The 16,833-nt window shown below is 54.1% G+C and overlaps 1 protein-coding gene across 2 annotated transcripts in view; it reads left to right on the top strand.

Annotated features, from left to right (window-relative positions):
- The first annotated feature begins 1,128 nt into the window (after nt 1–1,128).
- SGF29 (SAGA complex associated factor 29) overlaps nt 1,129–16,833 on the top strand; it is a 33,388-nt gene continuing 17,683 nt past the window's right edge. The window contains exons 1-2 of one of the 2 annotated variants that reach the window (XM_055135629.1): nt 1,129–1,308; nt 14,634–14,723. In XM_055135629.1, the coding sequence (XP_054991604.1) occupies nt 14,649–14,723 (75 nt within the window). In that variant the 5' untranslated portion in view covers nt 1,129–1,308; nt 14,634–14,648. The remainder of the gene's footprint in view (nt 1,309–14,633; nt 14,724–16,833) is intronic. The other variant, XM_055135631.1, reaches the window with a different exon arrangement.

Raw genomic sequence — 16,833 nt, 5'->3', positions numbered from 1 at the left:
TGTTTTTTTGGGTCACACCCGGCGATGCACAGGGGTTACTCCTGGCTCATGCACTCAGGAATCACTCCTGGCGGTGCTCGGGGGACCATATGGGATGCTGGGATTCAAACCCAGGTCGGCCGCGTGCAAGCACACCCTATCCGCTGTGCTATTGTTCCAGCCCCTCCTCATAACAATTTTAAAGAAAAATGAAAACCAAGAGCAAATCATTCTCTTGGGAAATTTGGGATGAGAAGGATAAGCCAGAATTTTTCATACATGGGGGTAACACTTTAAAACACAACAAAATCAATCAAGTATATGTTTATCATAAAAACATCAGAAAAAAATGTTATTTTTTTGTTTGGGGTCACACTGGCTGTGCTCAGGGGTTACTCCTGGAGGTCCTCAGCGGACCATGTGATTTGGCAGAAATCCTCAGTCTGATGCATGCAAGGCATACACCCTACCTGCTGTACCATCACTCCAGACCTGCTTTTAAAAACTTACTTTTATAGGCCTTTTTTTTTGCTTTTTGGGTCACACCCAGTGATGCTCAGGGGTCACTCCAGGCTCTGCACTCAGGAATTACCCCTGGCCGTGCTCAGGGGACCATATGGGATGCTGGGAATCGAACCCGGGTCGGCCGCGTACAAGGCAAACGCCCTACCCGCTGTGCTATCACTCCAGTCCTTATAGGCCATTTTTTTTACAGATTTTAGGCTAGTAGCAAAATTGGAACATAAAGTACAGGGCATAGGGGCCGGAGCAATAGCATCCTCGGCATCCCATATGGTCCCCCAAGCACCGCCAGGAGTAATTCCTGAGTGCAGAGCCAGGAGTAAGACTGAACATCGCTGGGAGTGACCCCAAAAGCAAAATAATAATAATAATAACAACAACAACAACAACAACAACTAAAGTATAGGGGATAGTGCCTCTCAGTCAGCAATCTGCTCGCTCTTTAGCTTTAAACATCATTTTATAGAGGCTGTGAGGAATTCGAGAGGAGAGGACCCTGTGAACACACCTAGACCTTGGTTCCAGTTCAGCCAAAGGGTGGAGAACTAAGTATCCCACGAAAACTACATTTCCCATGGGGCAGCGCGGCACGTCACAGAGGAAGGACGCCGCATGCGCAGAGGGATCCTCCGCGCTGCGCCTAAGCTCATAAAAGGGAAAAAAGCGCGTGTGGTTCCCGGGGAGCCGCGAATCTTCGAACCAGAGCGCGTTACTCTCCGCAGACGCCGAGAAGCACTGGACGGACTGGCCGACCCGCGCCGTGGCAGTTCCTAGCACGACGTGCTCGTTTCGCGCCTGGCGGAGCAGGTGCGGACGGGCTGCGGGGGCGGGGGGGACCCCGGGAACGGCGGGGCGCGGGCGGGGGTCGCGGGCGCGCCTCCCCGGGCCTCGGCGGGGCGCTCGTGGGGCGCGCGCGGGGCGGTGCGCACGCGCCGGGGAGGCGGGGCGCGGCGTGGGGAGGCCCCGCGCGTGCGCCCTCGGCCCAGGTGCGAGGACTCGAGGGCTGGCGGGGAACCCCCAGCGCTGGCACCTGGACTGTTTGCCCGGCATGTGCACCTTCTAGCAGAACCCACCCCCACAGATGCGGGAGCTCCTTGTCAGACCACCCGTGGTCTCTGGGTTTGCAGAAGCAGAGTTAAGTTCTTCTATAGGTTTCGTAGCAGTATTCTATTTTGGGGCGGGGAGAGGTGAGGTGGAGGGGTCACGCCCAGCGATGCTCAGGGCTTACTCCTGGCAGGGTGCTCAGGGGACCATATGAGGTGCTGGGATCAAATCCGGGTTGGCACATGCAAGGCAAGCATCACTCAGGCTAATATACTATCACCCTGGCTCCCTCACTCCCTATCTCCTCCCCTTTCAGTGGTAGGCTCTAGGCCCTCACACATGTCAGCTGTGTGTTTTACCAGGAGCTACATCCCAGGCCGAAACTTTGTGTGTCTGAGGGGGGCGGGGAGGGGACTTTTTGGGTCACACCCAGAGGTACCCAGGGTGCACTGGGGTACCTTGTGGTGCTCTGGGGACCACATGGGATACCAGGGATCGAACCCTGCTTGGCCGCATCCAAGGCAAACGCCCTACCCTCTCTCCTTGCTCCAGTTTCGCCCTAGCGGAACCTAAAATGATTTTCTTTGTTTTACATGTTTTGGGTCCACTCCGAGGTGCCCAGGCTTATTCCTGACTCTGCACTCAGGGATCACTCCTAGCGGGGCTCAGGGGACCATAAGGGGTACTGGGGGTTGGAAACTGGGTTGGCTGCATGCAAGGCAAGTGCCCTGCCCACTGTGCTATCTCTCTGGCTCCCGAAGGGCCACACCAGTGATGCCAGGGGAAGGGACAAGGGTGGGGCCACTCTAAGGGCTACCAAGATAAATGGTGTGGGCTGGACGGTTCAGTGCCCAGTCTGGTGCTGCGGACCATGTGCAGGGTTGGGACTCAGGGCCTTGCACGCACAAGGCCTGTGCGTCCCCTCTTTTACCCTTTACTCATGTGCTTCCCCCTTTTTCCCTCCCCCCCCAATTCTTGTCTGTAGCCCCCTCCAGCTCAGCGTTGCCATCCATCTCTGCTGGTTCCTGTCTCTTCCTTGTCTTTCATGGTTCCTACTGCCCTTCTGTGTGTGTGTGTGTGTGTGTGTGTGTGTGTGTGTGTATTTTTTGCATGGGGGAGGGCGGTGCTCAGGGCTTACTTCTGGCTCTCCGCGCAGACGTCATTCCTGGTGGATCCTGATGGGGTTTCTGGCATTGAATCTGGCTCATGTAGGCAAACGCCCTACCGACTATACTATGGCTCTGGCCCCTAGATTACTTCTTTTGGGGGCCCATGGCAGGTGAGTCAGAGCCTCTTCCTGGCTCTGCTCTCACCACTCCTTGTGTTCTGGGGACCGTATAAGGTGCTGGGGATGGAACCAGTTGCATGCATGCCAGGCAAGTGCCTTACCTGCTGTACTCTCTCCGGCCCCCTAGATTAATTCTGTTTTCGCTTCCTGGGAGTTCTCCATTTTTGAGACTTTTTAGTATAAATACTAATTTTCATCCTCAGCCAATTTTTGTGTGGTATCTCCTCTTAGATGTCTAGTCCACAGACATGTCCAGACGGGAATTTTGAGTTTTACCCACACCTTTCCCAGCTGTCTTCCCAGACTTCCAGTTGCTCAGGCCGAACACTGCATTTTCCTTGGTGTCCCTTTTCTCTATCAGCCTCTTTCCACATAATGATCCTTGAGACTTTGAAGTTTCACTCCCAGGTGTCTGTGGGTTGGTTGGTCCTTTGTCTGGAGGATTTCTTTTCTTTTTTCTTTTTTTTTTTTTTTGCTTTTTGGGTCACACCCAGCAATGCACAGGGGTCAATCTCCTGGCTCATGCACTCAGGAATCACCCCTGGCGGTGCGCAGGGGACCATATGGGATGCTGGGATTTGAACCCGGGTCGGCCGCGTGCAAGGCAAACGCCCTACCCGCTGTGCCATCGCTCCAGCCCCATCTGGAGGATTTCATTTATCTATTTTTTCCGGTGTCCTTTCGAGAGGTTTGGTTTTAACTCCAAGTAAGTGTTTGGAACTGTCTTATACAGTTTTGTTTTTTTTTCTTTTTGGGTCACACCCGGCGATGCACAGGGGTTACTCCTGGCTCTGCACTCAGGAATTACCCCTGGCCGTGCTCAGGGGACCATATGGGATGCTGGGATTTGAACCCAGGTCGGCCGCGTGCAAGGCAAACGCCCTACCCGCTGTGCTGTCTCTCCAGCCCCTGTCTTATACAGTTTTTGTGCCTTTCTGGACATTTTCCCAAGAGCGAGGCCGGGATTTGGTGCTTGGAGATCCTTGTGTCTGGTGAATTGATGAGGATAATGGAAGGATCGTGACTTTATAGAAGGGAATTATACCTCTTTCTAGAGGCAGGAATTAGTTCATCCTACAGTAAGTTGATAGCGACTAATTTTCCTTTTGGAGTAGGAGAGATTGGAAACCCGGCTTCAGAATTGTTGCAGTGTTGCAGCGTTTCAAGGGCCCCAGGATTCAGTTCAGCTTTCCGTTGTTTTGTTTTGGAGTCACAGCCGGTGATGCTCAGGGGTTTCTCCTGGCTCTGCACTCAGGAATCACTCCTGGCTGTGTTCCAGGGACATATGGGATGCTGGGATCAAACCGGGGTCGGCCACAGGCAAGGCAAGCTCCCAGCCTTGCTGTCCCATTGCTCAGTCTTCTATTTTGAAGACTCAGCTTGCAAGCCTTATGCCTCATCACTGGGAGTCTGAAGATGATTGAATTGCAGCCCTCTCTTCCTAGTGCTCCTGGTAGTACATGAGAAACGAGGCGGGGAACAGTCTGTCTCCTAGGCCGAGGGCGGAAATGGAAGCGCCATACCCTGTGGCCAGTTCTGTCTGGCTCTGGGGAGCTGACTCTGCTAGATACATGTTCTCCTCCTGGGCCGAGAGGAAACACGGTTACCAAGTAGCGTTGACAGTGCTAATGTTTCTGCCTTTGATTGGGACTTTGAAGGCTGAGTCCATTTGGGACCTGAGCAGAAGAGAGTGAGGCATCAAAGGGCGTTTCAGAGGGCGTCACAGCTTGAGCGGAGCATGAAAGTGTGTTTATTTGGGACAGGGACCCTGGAAATTTAGTGTTATTGTGGCAGAGGATCAGTCGCAAAGGGCTATTTGAGATGCTGGAATGTGCTTTGAAAGCCAGAGTGTCCATTGTTTATTTTCATTTTGGGGCACTTTGGGGCCACTGCCTGAGCAGTATTCGGGGGCTCCTTCTGGCTCTTCTGTGTAGTGCCGCCTGGCTCTCAGGCTATTACATACTGTGTCCGGGATCGAACCAGGGCACCTTGAGGTTGGCAAGGCAAAGCCCTTTGCCCCTGCATCATCGCTTTGGCCTCCTCATCCACAGCCAGCGGTCACAGTGCATCACCATCTATCTCACTGGTGGTGTTTTCCCTCTGTTGGTACCATACTAACCTAACGGTTCAGTGGCGTGTATGTCCTCAGCCCTTTGCCTTCAGTGATGGCTCCGTGATCAACATGCTGGGAACTGGAAGGCAGAAAGTAGATCTTAGAGTCTGCCGTCTTGCAGTTTCAGCTCAAGGACTTTTTCATTGTTGTGGTTTTGTTTAGCACTTGCGTGTGCTCAGGGCTTATCCCTGGCTCTGTGATGAGGGATCTCTCCTGGTGGTGCTCGGGGGACCATCTGGGGTGCCAGGGATCGAACTCGGGCCAGCAGCTGGTGCAAGTAAAGCATCCTACCAGCTGTATGTACTATCTCTGGCCCCAGTTCAGTGTGCAGGTAACATGACTTCATCTCTCTGAAGTTGTTTGCTGCAGAGAGGATGTGCTTCCAGGATTGCATAACAGTGTTTCTCAACCTTTTCCTGACCGTGGCCCCCTTCCAACTTTGTTGCCTTCCTGTGGGCCCCTGTCCTATTGGTTGGCCCCCTAGTCTCCTGGAGGGAAGGTGGGGGCAGGGACCCAGGCTAGGTATTTGAGTTTCACCTGTGCCCTGTTGCAATATCCTGAACGGCCACAGGTGTCGCTGTATGACCCTGGCTGAGAAATGCGGCCCCTAACATTTGCTTGGTTTGGGGCCACGCCCTCCTGCATTACCCTGCGGTTACTCCTTTAGGGCCTGGGAGGTTGCTTCTGTCGGTGCTGTGGGAACTGTGCAGTGCCTCGATGGAACCAGGGCTGTCCTCAGGCAAAGCATGGGCCCAGCCCAATGCACTGTGTCCCAGGCCCCAAGATTTATGTAAGAGGAGCCCGAGCGACGGCACAGCAGGTAGGGCATTTGCCTTGCATGCAGCCAACCTGGGTTCAGTCCCCCGGCATCCCATATGTTCCTCTGAGCACCACCAGGTGTAATTCCTGAGTGCAGACCTGGGAGTAACCTCTGAGCATCGCTGGGTGTGCCTCCCACCCCCCAAAAAAGCATATTCAAGTGAGAACACCAATATAAGCATCAGTTCAGATGCACAGTAAGGACTAAGGACAAACCATCGTTATCTTTTCTCAGCTTTGATTTTTTTGTTGTTTTTCTACCCCTTTAAGCACGGGTAAATGATGGCACTCACTAATTTCAGATAGGATTGTTAAAAAGTTAGTTCAGTTAGTTTCATATATGTGAGAAATGGAAGTAAAGAGGATTTTTTTGTTTTTATTTTGCTTTCTTGGAACCCCATTCTGAAGAGAACAGACAAGGAAGATGTTGCCGAGGCCCAGTGGTACTGGGACCCGCATGGCCAGCTTAGTGTGGCTCGGACACCACCAGGGCCACCGCTGGTGCTCAGGGGCCGTGTGGTGGCTGGAGGTCTGGGTGGGCCAGCACTGAGGGGGCATGTGCTCCAGCCTTTGATGGCTCTTTCTGGTTCTGAATGTGGATTCTTTGTCTTTTTTCTTGTTTTAGAGCCAGGCAGAGATGATGAGTGACTTTGTTCATTCCCAAACCACTAAGTCCCCCCTCTTCCCCCCCCCACCATCAAAGAGATTCTTTGTTTTTGTTTTGGGGCCATTTCTGGCAGAACTCGGGGCTATTCCTGGTTCTGAGCTCAGGAATGTTTCATGGTTGTCTGGGGGACCATATATGGGGTGCCTGGAATTCGAACCCGGAGTTGGCAGGACTCAAGGCCTTCAGCCATGTACTATCTCTGGCCCCTGAATATAGAGCCTTCTCTTTTTTCGGTCATACCCAGCAATGTTGGGATTTACTCGTGGTTCTGTGCTCAGGGATCAGTTTCTGACAGGGCTTGGGGTCGTATGCATCCCCGGAATGTCTTCCCCACCTCAACTTGCACGTAACGAAAGACTGTATATTTATTTATTTTATTATTATTATTATCATTATTTTGCTTTTTTGGGTCACACCTGGCGATGCGCAGGGGTTACTCCTGGTTCTACACTCAGGAATTACTCCTGGCAGTGCTCAGGGGACCATATGGGATGCTGGGATTTTAACCCGGGTCGGCCGCGTGCAAGGCAAACGCCCTACCTGCTGTGCTATCGCTCCAGCCCCAAGACTGTATATTTAGATAAAATGTATATGTGCACATATATAATGTTTATGTATATATAACTAAATCTTGAAGTCAGTTATATAACAAGCCCTGATTTAAAAATGGGCAAGAGACCCAACCGTAAAAGTCATCAGGATTCCTGATAAGCTCGTGAGAGGGTGGCCAGCATTGTGACTCACCAGAAAGAGAAGCATAAATGGAAAGACCACACCCAGCAGTGCTCAGGGCTTACTCCTGGCTCTGTGCTCAGGGATCACTGTGGTGGGGTTCAGGGGACCTTATGGGATGTTGGGGATCGAGCCCAGATTAGCCACATGCAAGGCAAGCACTTTACCCACTTTCTCCAGCCCCGACATTGTCTTCCTTTTTTTGTTGTTGTTTTTTATTTTTTGCTTTTGGGGTCACACCCGGCGATGCACCGGGGTTACTCCTGGCTCATGCACTCAGGAATTACTCCTGGCGGTGCTCGGGAGACCATATGGGATGTTGGGAATCGAACCCGGGTCAGCTGCGTGCAAGGCAAACGCCCTACCCACTGTGCTATCACTCCAGCCCCTGTCTTCTTATTAAACCTGAATATTTACTCTAAAGTGAGCATATGTCTTTGGTTTGTTTGTTACTGGACCACACCAGTTGTGCACAGGGCTTACTCCTGGCTCTGTGCTCAGGGATCACTGTTGGCACTTTCCAGACCGCATGGGGTGCCAGGGCTCAAACCCGGGTCAGCCATGTGCAAGGCAGGCCCCCGACCTGCTGTCCTGTCACTCTCGCTCCGAATGCCTGTCTTTTAAAAAGACTCCCGTGACTGCTGAGAGAAGTCTCTGGAATCAGCCAGAGCCCACCGAAAGAGAGCTGGCTGAAAAACCGAGTTCGTTTGTTCACACAGTTGGTGCTGCTCGGTCGCAGGCAGGTGCCAAGTCACAGACGCGGCATCTGGGTCTTCACACTTCCCGGGAAAGACTCCAGACACCAGGAGATGCACCATCCCAATGACACATGTGACACTGGGACCAGTGGGGTCAAGGCTGGCAGGACGGTGGTCCCCCCTGCGGCGTGGTCCTCCTCGTCAGGAGCAGGAGGAGCGCTCGAGGAGGCAGGGAGCGGAGAGCCCCGAGGTCGGCCTCGGAGTCCCGAGAGGGCTGAGGCCTCGCTGGAGTCGCCAGGCTCCCGGGGCCTGGGGAAGGGGCAAGGCCACGGGCCAGACCCTGAGACTCTAGCGCCAAGCTTTTGGGGCTGAAAGCTCTTTTCTGGGTCATACAGCTCCAGACCCCTGACCCCTGCCTCGGTGCCACTGGCTTCGAGTCCCTCGCTATGGGAGAGCCGAGCTGACTCCATCTCTGCGGCTAGTGGGCAGCGGTGGGAACGGAGGCCGTGTCTCACCGGCCCTCCGCAGCTTTGGTTTGCAGCTGGCTTCCTTCCCCTCCAGAGCACACAGATCAGCTTTCTCACTTTGGGTTTGCTGGAACTTTCCACCTGAGTTTTGTGCACGAGTGTGCAAGATGCGTGTCCATCTTCACCTCAGCTGTTTCTTTTCAAACGTTTTGATGAGGACGCACTTTTCCTGGAGGTGTACCTGAGATAGTTCTAGAGACACAGTAAGAAGCAGCAGTGTTGTTAAGCACTGTGCTAAGGAGCGATAGCACAGCGGGTAGGGCATTTGCCTTGCACGCGGCCGACCCGGGTTCGATTTCCAGCATCCCATACGGTCTCCTGAGCATCACCAGGAGTAATGCCTGAGTGCAGAGCCAGGAGTGACCCCTGTGCATCGCTGGGTGTGACCCCCCCAAAACAAAAACAAAAACAAAAAAAAGCGGTGTTGCCTTGAGAGGTGAGAGAGATACCATTACATTTCTTTTATTGGGTGATCCCTCCCCCTTCCCGTACATCTGTTACCTGCTCAGTTTTTTGGCGGGGGCATATCTTGCAGTGCTCAGGGCTCACTCCTGGTACTGCTTAGGGGTCCGTATGTGGTGCTGGGGATCTAGGGTCGGCCCCATGCAAAGCCAGCGCCTTAACCCCTGTACAACCTCAGCTCTCAATGCTTTTGTTTTTTCCTTAAGAGGAACAGTGCGGGGCTGGAGCGATAGCACAGCGGGTAGGGCGTTTGCCTTGCACGCGGCCGACCTGGGTTTGATCCCCAGCATCCCATATGGTCCCCTGAGCACCGCCAGAAGTAACTCCTGAGTGCAAAGCCAGGAGTAACCCCTGTGCATCGCCGGGTGAGACCCAAAAAGCAAAAAAAAAAAAAAAAAGGAATAGTGCGTTCAGTGGAATAGAGGGCTGGGTGCTAGTGAAACGAGAGCCCAAACTAACGGGTGTGATGGAGAAGGGGATTGGGTTGAAGAGAAATGTCGGGCGAAGTCCTTCCACTGCCGGGGTTGGTCGGTCGCTGTGGGGTAGGAGGCGAGCAGGAAGGAGGAATTGGTGAGTTCAGGGTTTTCAGCCTGGCGCTGGCTGGCCTATGACAGGTGCCATTTATTTAGCCTGTGCCAGGGAGGCAGCGGGAGGCCGGGGAACCCAGCTAGAATTTGGGGGCGGGCAGGGTGATTTGGCAATCTCGGATTGTGGATTGTGGGGGCTTGAGCGGAGGCGAGTGCTCGGAGGGTGAGAGGAGCGGGCTGGGAGGACCATCCGCTGGGTGTAGGGGAGACAAGACGGGGGTGCAGAGCAGAGAAGGGAGGAGAACGTACCGCGCAGGGCGGCCAGGGAGATGGGAGCCGTCGGAGGCCTGGAGCCCTGGGTGCCGTCTGCGCGCCTGAGAGCTCCGTGCGCCTGCAGGCAGGAGGGTCAATCCTCATCCTCACCCGGACACGCCAGGGAGAAGGCTAGCTTGGAGGACACACCAAGCATTTTGGCTTCTTGTTTGCTTGGGGCCACACCTGGCAGTGCTCAGGGATCACTCCTTGTTGGCTCATATGGGAGCCTGTGGGGTGCAGGGGATTGACCCCGGCAAGTGCCTCACCTGCTGTCCTGTCTTCCCCAGCCCTGGGAGCACATGCTTGGCGTCGGGGGGCTGGGCTTGGGCCTTGGCATTCTGTGATCTCCTGGACACCAGCGCTGTGACCATAATCTCACTTGGAGAATATTTCCCGGGCACATTGACTTTTATTAATAAATTGGGCCTAAGGGGCTGGAGCGATAGCACAGCAGGGAGGGCATTTGCCTTGCAAGCGGCCAACCCGAGTTCGAATCCCAGCATCCCATATGGTCCCCTGAGCACCACCAGGGGTAATTCCTGAGTGCATGAGCCAGGAGTAACCCTTGTGCATCGCTGGGTGTGACCCAAAAAGCAAAAAAAAAAAAAGGGGGGGGGGCTAAAAAATAATTTAAAAAAAGAAAAAAAAAATTGGGGCTGGGGTGGGCTCCAGCTTAATGTTTTCGGAAGCCACCCACGGCCCTGTGCTCGTAAAGATAGTACCCGGCCCCTTCCGGGTCCGTCTGTAGCGCTTCTCCCTGGTGGTTGGCGATGGGTGGAAGCAGAGGCGGAGTTTGGGTCTGGTCAGGAAAGAGGAGAAGAGATGGATGCGCATCAGCTGATGAGGCGCTCAGAAAGGCAAGTGGGAGGAGGCCCAGTGGATTCCAGGAATCAGGCGGGAGATGTTCGGCTGGTTCAGGCCTAGCCCGGCAAGGCCAGCCTTAGCTGCACCTGGAAGTAAGTGCGAGGCCAGTGCTTGTGGCAGCTCACAGGATGTGCCCTCCCCGGGGCCAGGTGGGCTGGGAAAGCTGAGTGGGCATGGCCGGGGAGGAGTGGAAACAGGTGGTGGCAGGAGACTGGCTCGACTCTGCCTGGATCCTGCCCCTCCCATCTCTGCTCCTGTCAGCCCTCACGCTTCCCTGCCTGCCAGAGGGAAACAGTCACAGGAGCCTGATGCTCTTGCCTGTCCCCCGGAAAAGGTTTCCCTTGAGGTCCAAATCTCTTACTCTCAGATTCTGGGAAGTCTTCTTGTTTGTTTATTTATATTTTGCTTTTTGGGTCACACCCAGCAATACTCAGGGGTTACTCCTGGCTCTGCACTCAGGAATGACTCAGGAAACTCAGGAGCAATTCCTGGCGGTGCTCAGGGAACCCTGTGGGGTGCTGGGGATGGAACCCAGGTCTGCCGAGTGCAAGGCAAATGCCTTACTTGCTGTACTGTCGCACTGGCCCCTGGGAACAGTCTTGCCCTTTCTGTGGCATTTGGGATTGTCAGTCACCCCTCAAGCAGGGGTGCTGTCAGGCAGGCAGGGTTCGGGCAGAAGGGAAGGGCTGGAGGAGGGCTGGGAGCTGGGCTCTCGGCCCCTCCTGGTCACTGTCATCCCGTTGCTCATCGATTTGCTCGAGCGGGCACCAGTAACGTCTCCATTGTGAGACGTGTTGTTACTGTCTTTGGCATATCGAATACACCACGGGGAGCTTGCCAGGCTCTGCTGTGCGGGCGGAATACTCTCGGTAGCTTGCCGGGCTCTCTGAGAGGAGCGGAGGAATCAAACCCAGGTCAGCCGCATGCAAGGCAAACGCCCTGCCGCTGTGCTATCGCTCTAGCCCTGCTATCGCTCTAGCCCCTCCTGGTACACTTTTCATTTCTCCTTAGACTATTTTCCATCTTTCGCTGTTTCCCAGCGGTTTCCTCCTCATCTTGGAGCCCCGTGATGTTTTGCTCCCCTGCTGTTACTCTATTCAGAGCTTCTGCTGACTTTTGTTTGTTCTGGGTCACCCACCCAGTGATAACGCCTGGCGGTGCTCAGGAGACCATATGGGTTGCTGGGGATAGAAGCTCTGCTGACCACACGCAGGGCAAGCACCTCCTGGCTATCCTGTCGCCGCGGCCCCCTATTGACTGTCTCTGTCACCTTACCGTCCTCTCTATTTCTGTCATTTCTGATTGTATTCTTTTCATTTTAACTCTTAAACTTTGTGTTTGTGTATGTGGAGGGGGCAGGGCAATGCTCAGGGGTTACTCCTGGCTCTGTGATCAGAAATGACTCCTGGTGGTGCTCAGGGGGCCCTAGGATATGCCGGGCATTGAACCCCAGTCAGCCGTGTGCCAGGCGACCACCCTGTTCACTGTGCTGTCGCTCTGACCCGTCGCATCTGGGAACACCAGGCCACTGGGCGGGCCCCGTCACCCCCACCTCACCCTCAGAAGTGAAGTGGTTCCAGCCAGGAGTGTTCGGTGTTAGTCCAAGAGCGGGCCTTACGCTGCCTTACACTTTACTTTCGTGGGGCAGTGGGAGTGGGGCTCTCTTCCTTCTCCTCACCGAGCAGATACTCCCACGTATCTTTCCCACGATTTTAGCAGTGAGCGTATGCAGTCATCGTCAAGTTTAGCTACTTCCAATCTCTGTTCTAAATGCTGCTGCATCTTTTTTTTTTTTTTTTTTTTTTTAGCATTTTGGGTCACACCCAGCAATGCTCAGGGGTTACTCCTGGCTCTGCACTCAGGAATTCCTCCTGGCGGTGCTCAGGAGACCATACGGGATGCTGGGAATTGAACCTGAGTTGGCCTGGGTTGGCCGAGTGCAAGGCAAACACCCTACCCGCTACATTATCACTCCAGACCCTGCATCATCATTTCTATTTTTATCATTTTTTGGGTGGCACATCCAGGGATGCTCTGGGGTTACTCCTGGCTCTGTTCTAGGGATCACTCCTGGTGGGCTTGGGGGGTGCTGGGGATTGAACCTGGGTCAGCCACACGCAGGGAAATGCCCTCCCCCTGTACTACAGAACCAGCCCTCTACCTCATTTCCTGTGTCTGGCTGACACAGCAGCCTTTTTTGTTTGTTCAGTTGTTTTTGTTTTGGAGGTCACACCCAGTGATGCTCAGGGATAACTCCTGGTGTGGTGCTCAGTGCCTCTGTGTGATAACCTGAGATCAAACTGGGGTTGGCTGAGGGCCAGAGCGACAGTACAGCAGGTTGGCCGTTTGCCTTGCATTCAGCTGGCCCAGGTTCAATCCCCAGTATCATATGGTCCCCCAAGCACCGCCAGGAGTAATTGCTGAGTGCAGAGCCAGGAGTAACCCCTGAGCGTCGCCTGGTGTGACCCAAAAAGCCAAAGCAAAAAAAAAAAAAAAACAACCTGAGAGTATTCATTGCAACATCAGTTTTACTCCATAATGAGGCCACACCCAGTGGTGCTCTGGGCTTAGTCCTGTCTCTCCCTCAGGGATCATTCCTGGGAATATTTGGGTGACCACATGGGGTACCAGGAATTGGACCCAGGTCAGGTGCATGCAAGGCAAGCACCCTCCCCATTATACTATCACTCTGATCACAATCACAGCATTATTCTTACTTGCACCAAAGTGGATACAACCCAATATTTATCAGTTAATGAACTGATAGAAAAATTTTGTGTATCCAGGGGCCGGAGCAATAGTACAGTGGAGTGGGCATTTGCTTTGCATGCGACCAACCTGGGTTTGGTAGATCCCCAGCATCCCATATGGTTCCCCCAAGCACTGCCAGGAGTAATTCCTAAGTGCAGAGCCAGGAGTTACCCCTGAGCATCGCTCAGTGCAGCCCCAAAACAAAACAAAAGTTGTTTCTTCCGGGGTTGGAGTGCAGGGAATCAGAGCCAGGACCTCCACGTGCGAGGCACGTGCTCTTCCGCTCGGTCACATCCCGGAGCTGAGGAACCTTCCTACAGGGTTGGAAGGATGCGGCACTTCATGGAGCATCTTCAGACTTTTGCCAGAATCCTGGGGGCTGGAGAGACAGCTTAGGGTTAAGTTGGCCTTGCCTGTGGCCGACCTGGGTTTGATCCCTAGCACCACACGTGGTTCCCCCAAGTTCACCCAGGAGGGATCCCTGAGTGCAGAGCCAGGACTAAGCCCTGAGCACCGCTGGGTGTGGTCTAAAAACAAACTAAAACAAAAAAATTTTTTTACACCAGAATATAGTCATCTTGCCTCAACTAAGATAGTGGTTAATTTCTTTTTCCTCCATACTAAGAAACTTTGTGCCTCACGAATAGAAGATGTTGAAACTAGAATGCTTGAGTCTTTTGTCAGAATATTGAATCTGCTGAGTCAAAAAGAATATTGAACCTGCTGAATACAAAGGTAGCAGATTCAACTTCACCCTGTGTTTATCTCCTAGGTCTGCTGTAATAAATTGCCACAAAGTGGGTGACGTTAGCCAGTAGAATGTGTCCTCTCAGTTTGGGGGGCTCCGAGTAACATTAGCCAGTCAAATGTGTCCTCTTAGTTTGGGGGGCTCGAATCCCGTCAGCCAGTGGTTGGTTCCTCCTTAGGTACGCAGATGGCCTGTGTCCTCGGCACCTCGGACAGTACCCCTGTCTGTCCGTTACGGAGACCTTCCCGCTGTATTTGGGGCCCCGCCTGGATCACAGCTACCAAGATCCATTTCCCCCCAAAAAAACTAATTTCACAGGTGCCAGGGGTTAAGACTCCAACTTCCCTTTTTGGGGTTGCTGTTGGTTTGGGGGTCCCCCTGGTGGTTCCTGGGGGTTCCTCCTGGCGAGCACAGGGGGTGCTCAGAGAGCCATGCAGGGCCCTCCCAGGCATTGAGCCCAGAGGGGGGCGCTCTCCCCGAGACCCTGACTTCAGCATGTCTTCCCGGCTGACCCGCCTGTGACCCCTCATCCCCCAGCGCCACTAACGGGATTCTCCTCCGCCCCGCCCCGCCCCAGGCACCCGCAGCCACCATGGCCCTTGTGTCTGCTGATTCCCGGATCGCAGAGCTTCTCACGGAGCTGCATCAGCTCATCAAACAAACTCAGGTAAAAAGCCACTTGCCTTCCGCTCCTCGGGAAGCCTGCGTGTGCCGCTGACCGGGATGGGGAGATGGAGTGGAGGCAGGGTGGGGGGTGGAGGAGGAGGAGGCGGTTGGCTCCTAGCACTGCTGCTGCCGCCGGATTTTCATGTTTTTCTGTTTGTTTCGTAACAGCTCTAATGAGAGCTCATTCACATTCCAGACCCACTGGAAGTACACAGCGTCGTCGGCCGTGCCCAGTAAACAGACAGACATTCAGCAGGCATGATTCTCTGTGTTTGCAGGTTACCACCAAGAAGCTGGCCAAGAGCCAGAACATTTGGGGAAAGATGCAGAGCTTGAACCCAGGCCTGCTGAGAATCCTTTTTTTTTTTTTTTTTTAGGGGGAAGGGACAGCACACCCAACAGTGCTCAGGTTGTAACTCTGACTCAGGAATCATTCCTACCTGCTGTACTATCTCCAGCCCAGGCTGAGAATCTTTTTTTTTTTTTCTTTTTGCGATGCACAGGGGTTACTCCTGGCTCTGCACTCAGGAATTACTCCTGGCGGTGCTCAGGGGACCATATGGGATGCTGGGAATTGAATCCGGGTCAGCTGCGTGCAAGGCAAACGCCCTACCCGCTGTGCTATTGCTCCAGCCCTGAGAATCTTTTTTTTTTTTTTTTAATTCCCCTGTCCCCACCTCCATCCCGTTTTAGGCCACACCCAGCAGTGCTCAGAGTTTACCCCTGACTGCACTCAGGGATCCTGGCAGTGCTCGGGGAACCGCATACCGTGCTGGGGGTTGAACCCACTTCAGCCACGTGCAAGGCAAGCACCCTCTCTTCATGCTCTCACTTGCTGAGAGCTTTTCCCTGCACGGGCCAGGCCACTGTTGGGCGGTTTCTCACAGAGCAGAAGCACCATACTGGAGCGCCCACCTTTAGTCGACTTGCACATAACAGACACTGCAGGGAGATGTACCACACGTGGTCCAGGCCTCAACTTAAACGCATCATCCTCTCCAGAACCCCGACGGGCCTTCTCCTGTCTGCTGTGCTTTCAGACACTGTCGCCTCCCTTCATCCTTCGCTGTCTGGGCCTTAATACCCAGTTAGCAAGATCGAGTTCTTAGATCATTTTCCATCGGTATGGCCCTGAGGGGCAGTTTTCCTCAGTTTCCCAAGACATTTTGTCACGCATGCTATTGTTGTCTCGAATCACATAATATTGTTGACCAACAGTGCGGCTGTTCCACCCAGTTGAAGTCAGGTCATGCGGTCGAGAACAGAATAGTAGGAATCACAGAATTACAGAACTATTTGTCCTTTCTCAACATTCATAATATTTGGCAAGATAGGACTTGGCCCTGCCCACTTACCAAATATTGTCCTGGACAGGCTTTATTCCACTTGGTTATGAGTCAGCTATTTCTGGGCTCCCAGTCAGCTGGGGACAGAGCCGGTCCCCCACTTTGTGCTCGTCCCGACGACTGGTTACTTGCGCGCGCTGTTGTCCGCAGGCCCCGTGGAGAGAGGCAGCAGTCTCTGGGCCAGTCCCGCCCGCCCGCTGGGCCTCCGGAGAGTCCTGCTTGTGGTCCGCTCTCGGGCCCAGGGGCGTGTGGGACAGCGTCGTGCACGACAGGTTCCTCGAGACCTTCCGTAGCTTCGGGAGGCCACGAGCTGCCCAGGAGCGTGTCCCTCGGGGCTCTCCAGCGTGGACAGAGCAGTGTTTGTCCGTTCGTTCCCCTGGGCCTCGCCAGCCTCCCTTTGTCCGTTTGTTCCCCTGGGCCTCGCCAGCCTCCCTTTGTCCGTTTGTTCCCCTGGGCCTCGCCAGCCTCCCTCTGCGTTAAAATTGTCAAGCGGTCTGGCCCGCTTCGCTCCGGCGCCCTCCGTGACTCCAGGTTGACTCCCGTTCCTTGCTTTCCTCCTGCAGGATCGTTCTCTTTGGTCTGTTCTAATTAATAACACACACACCCCGCCCCCAAATGCTGCTTCTCATGTAAAGTGGGTTCGTTTGTCCTGCAGTGCCGCCACGGACACCTAAAGGATGTCCTGTGGGGGCTGGAGAGAGCGGACGGGTTTAGCTCCTGCCTGGCACTCCCGTTCCGTCCCTGGCGCCAGCTGTGGTCCCCCGC

The sequence above is a fragment of the Sorex araneus genome, chromosome 4 (assembly GCF_027595985.1).
Source record: "Sorex araneus isolate mSorAra2 chromosome 4, mSorAra2.pri, whole genome shotgun sequence".
Lineage (NCBI taxonomy): Eukaryota > Metazoa > Chordata > Mammalia > Eulipotyphla > Soricidae > Sorex > Sorex araneus.
Note: the sequence above shows the minus strand (reverse complement) of the source record. Positions and strands in the feature narration are given on the sequence as shown.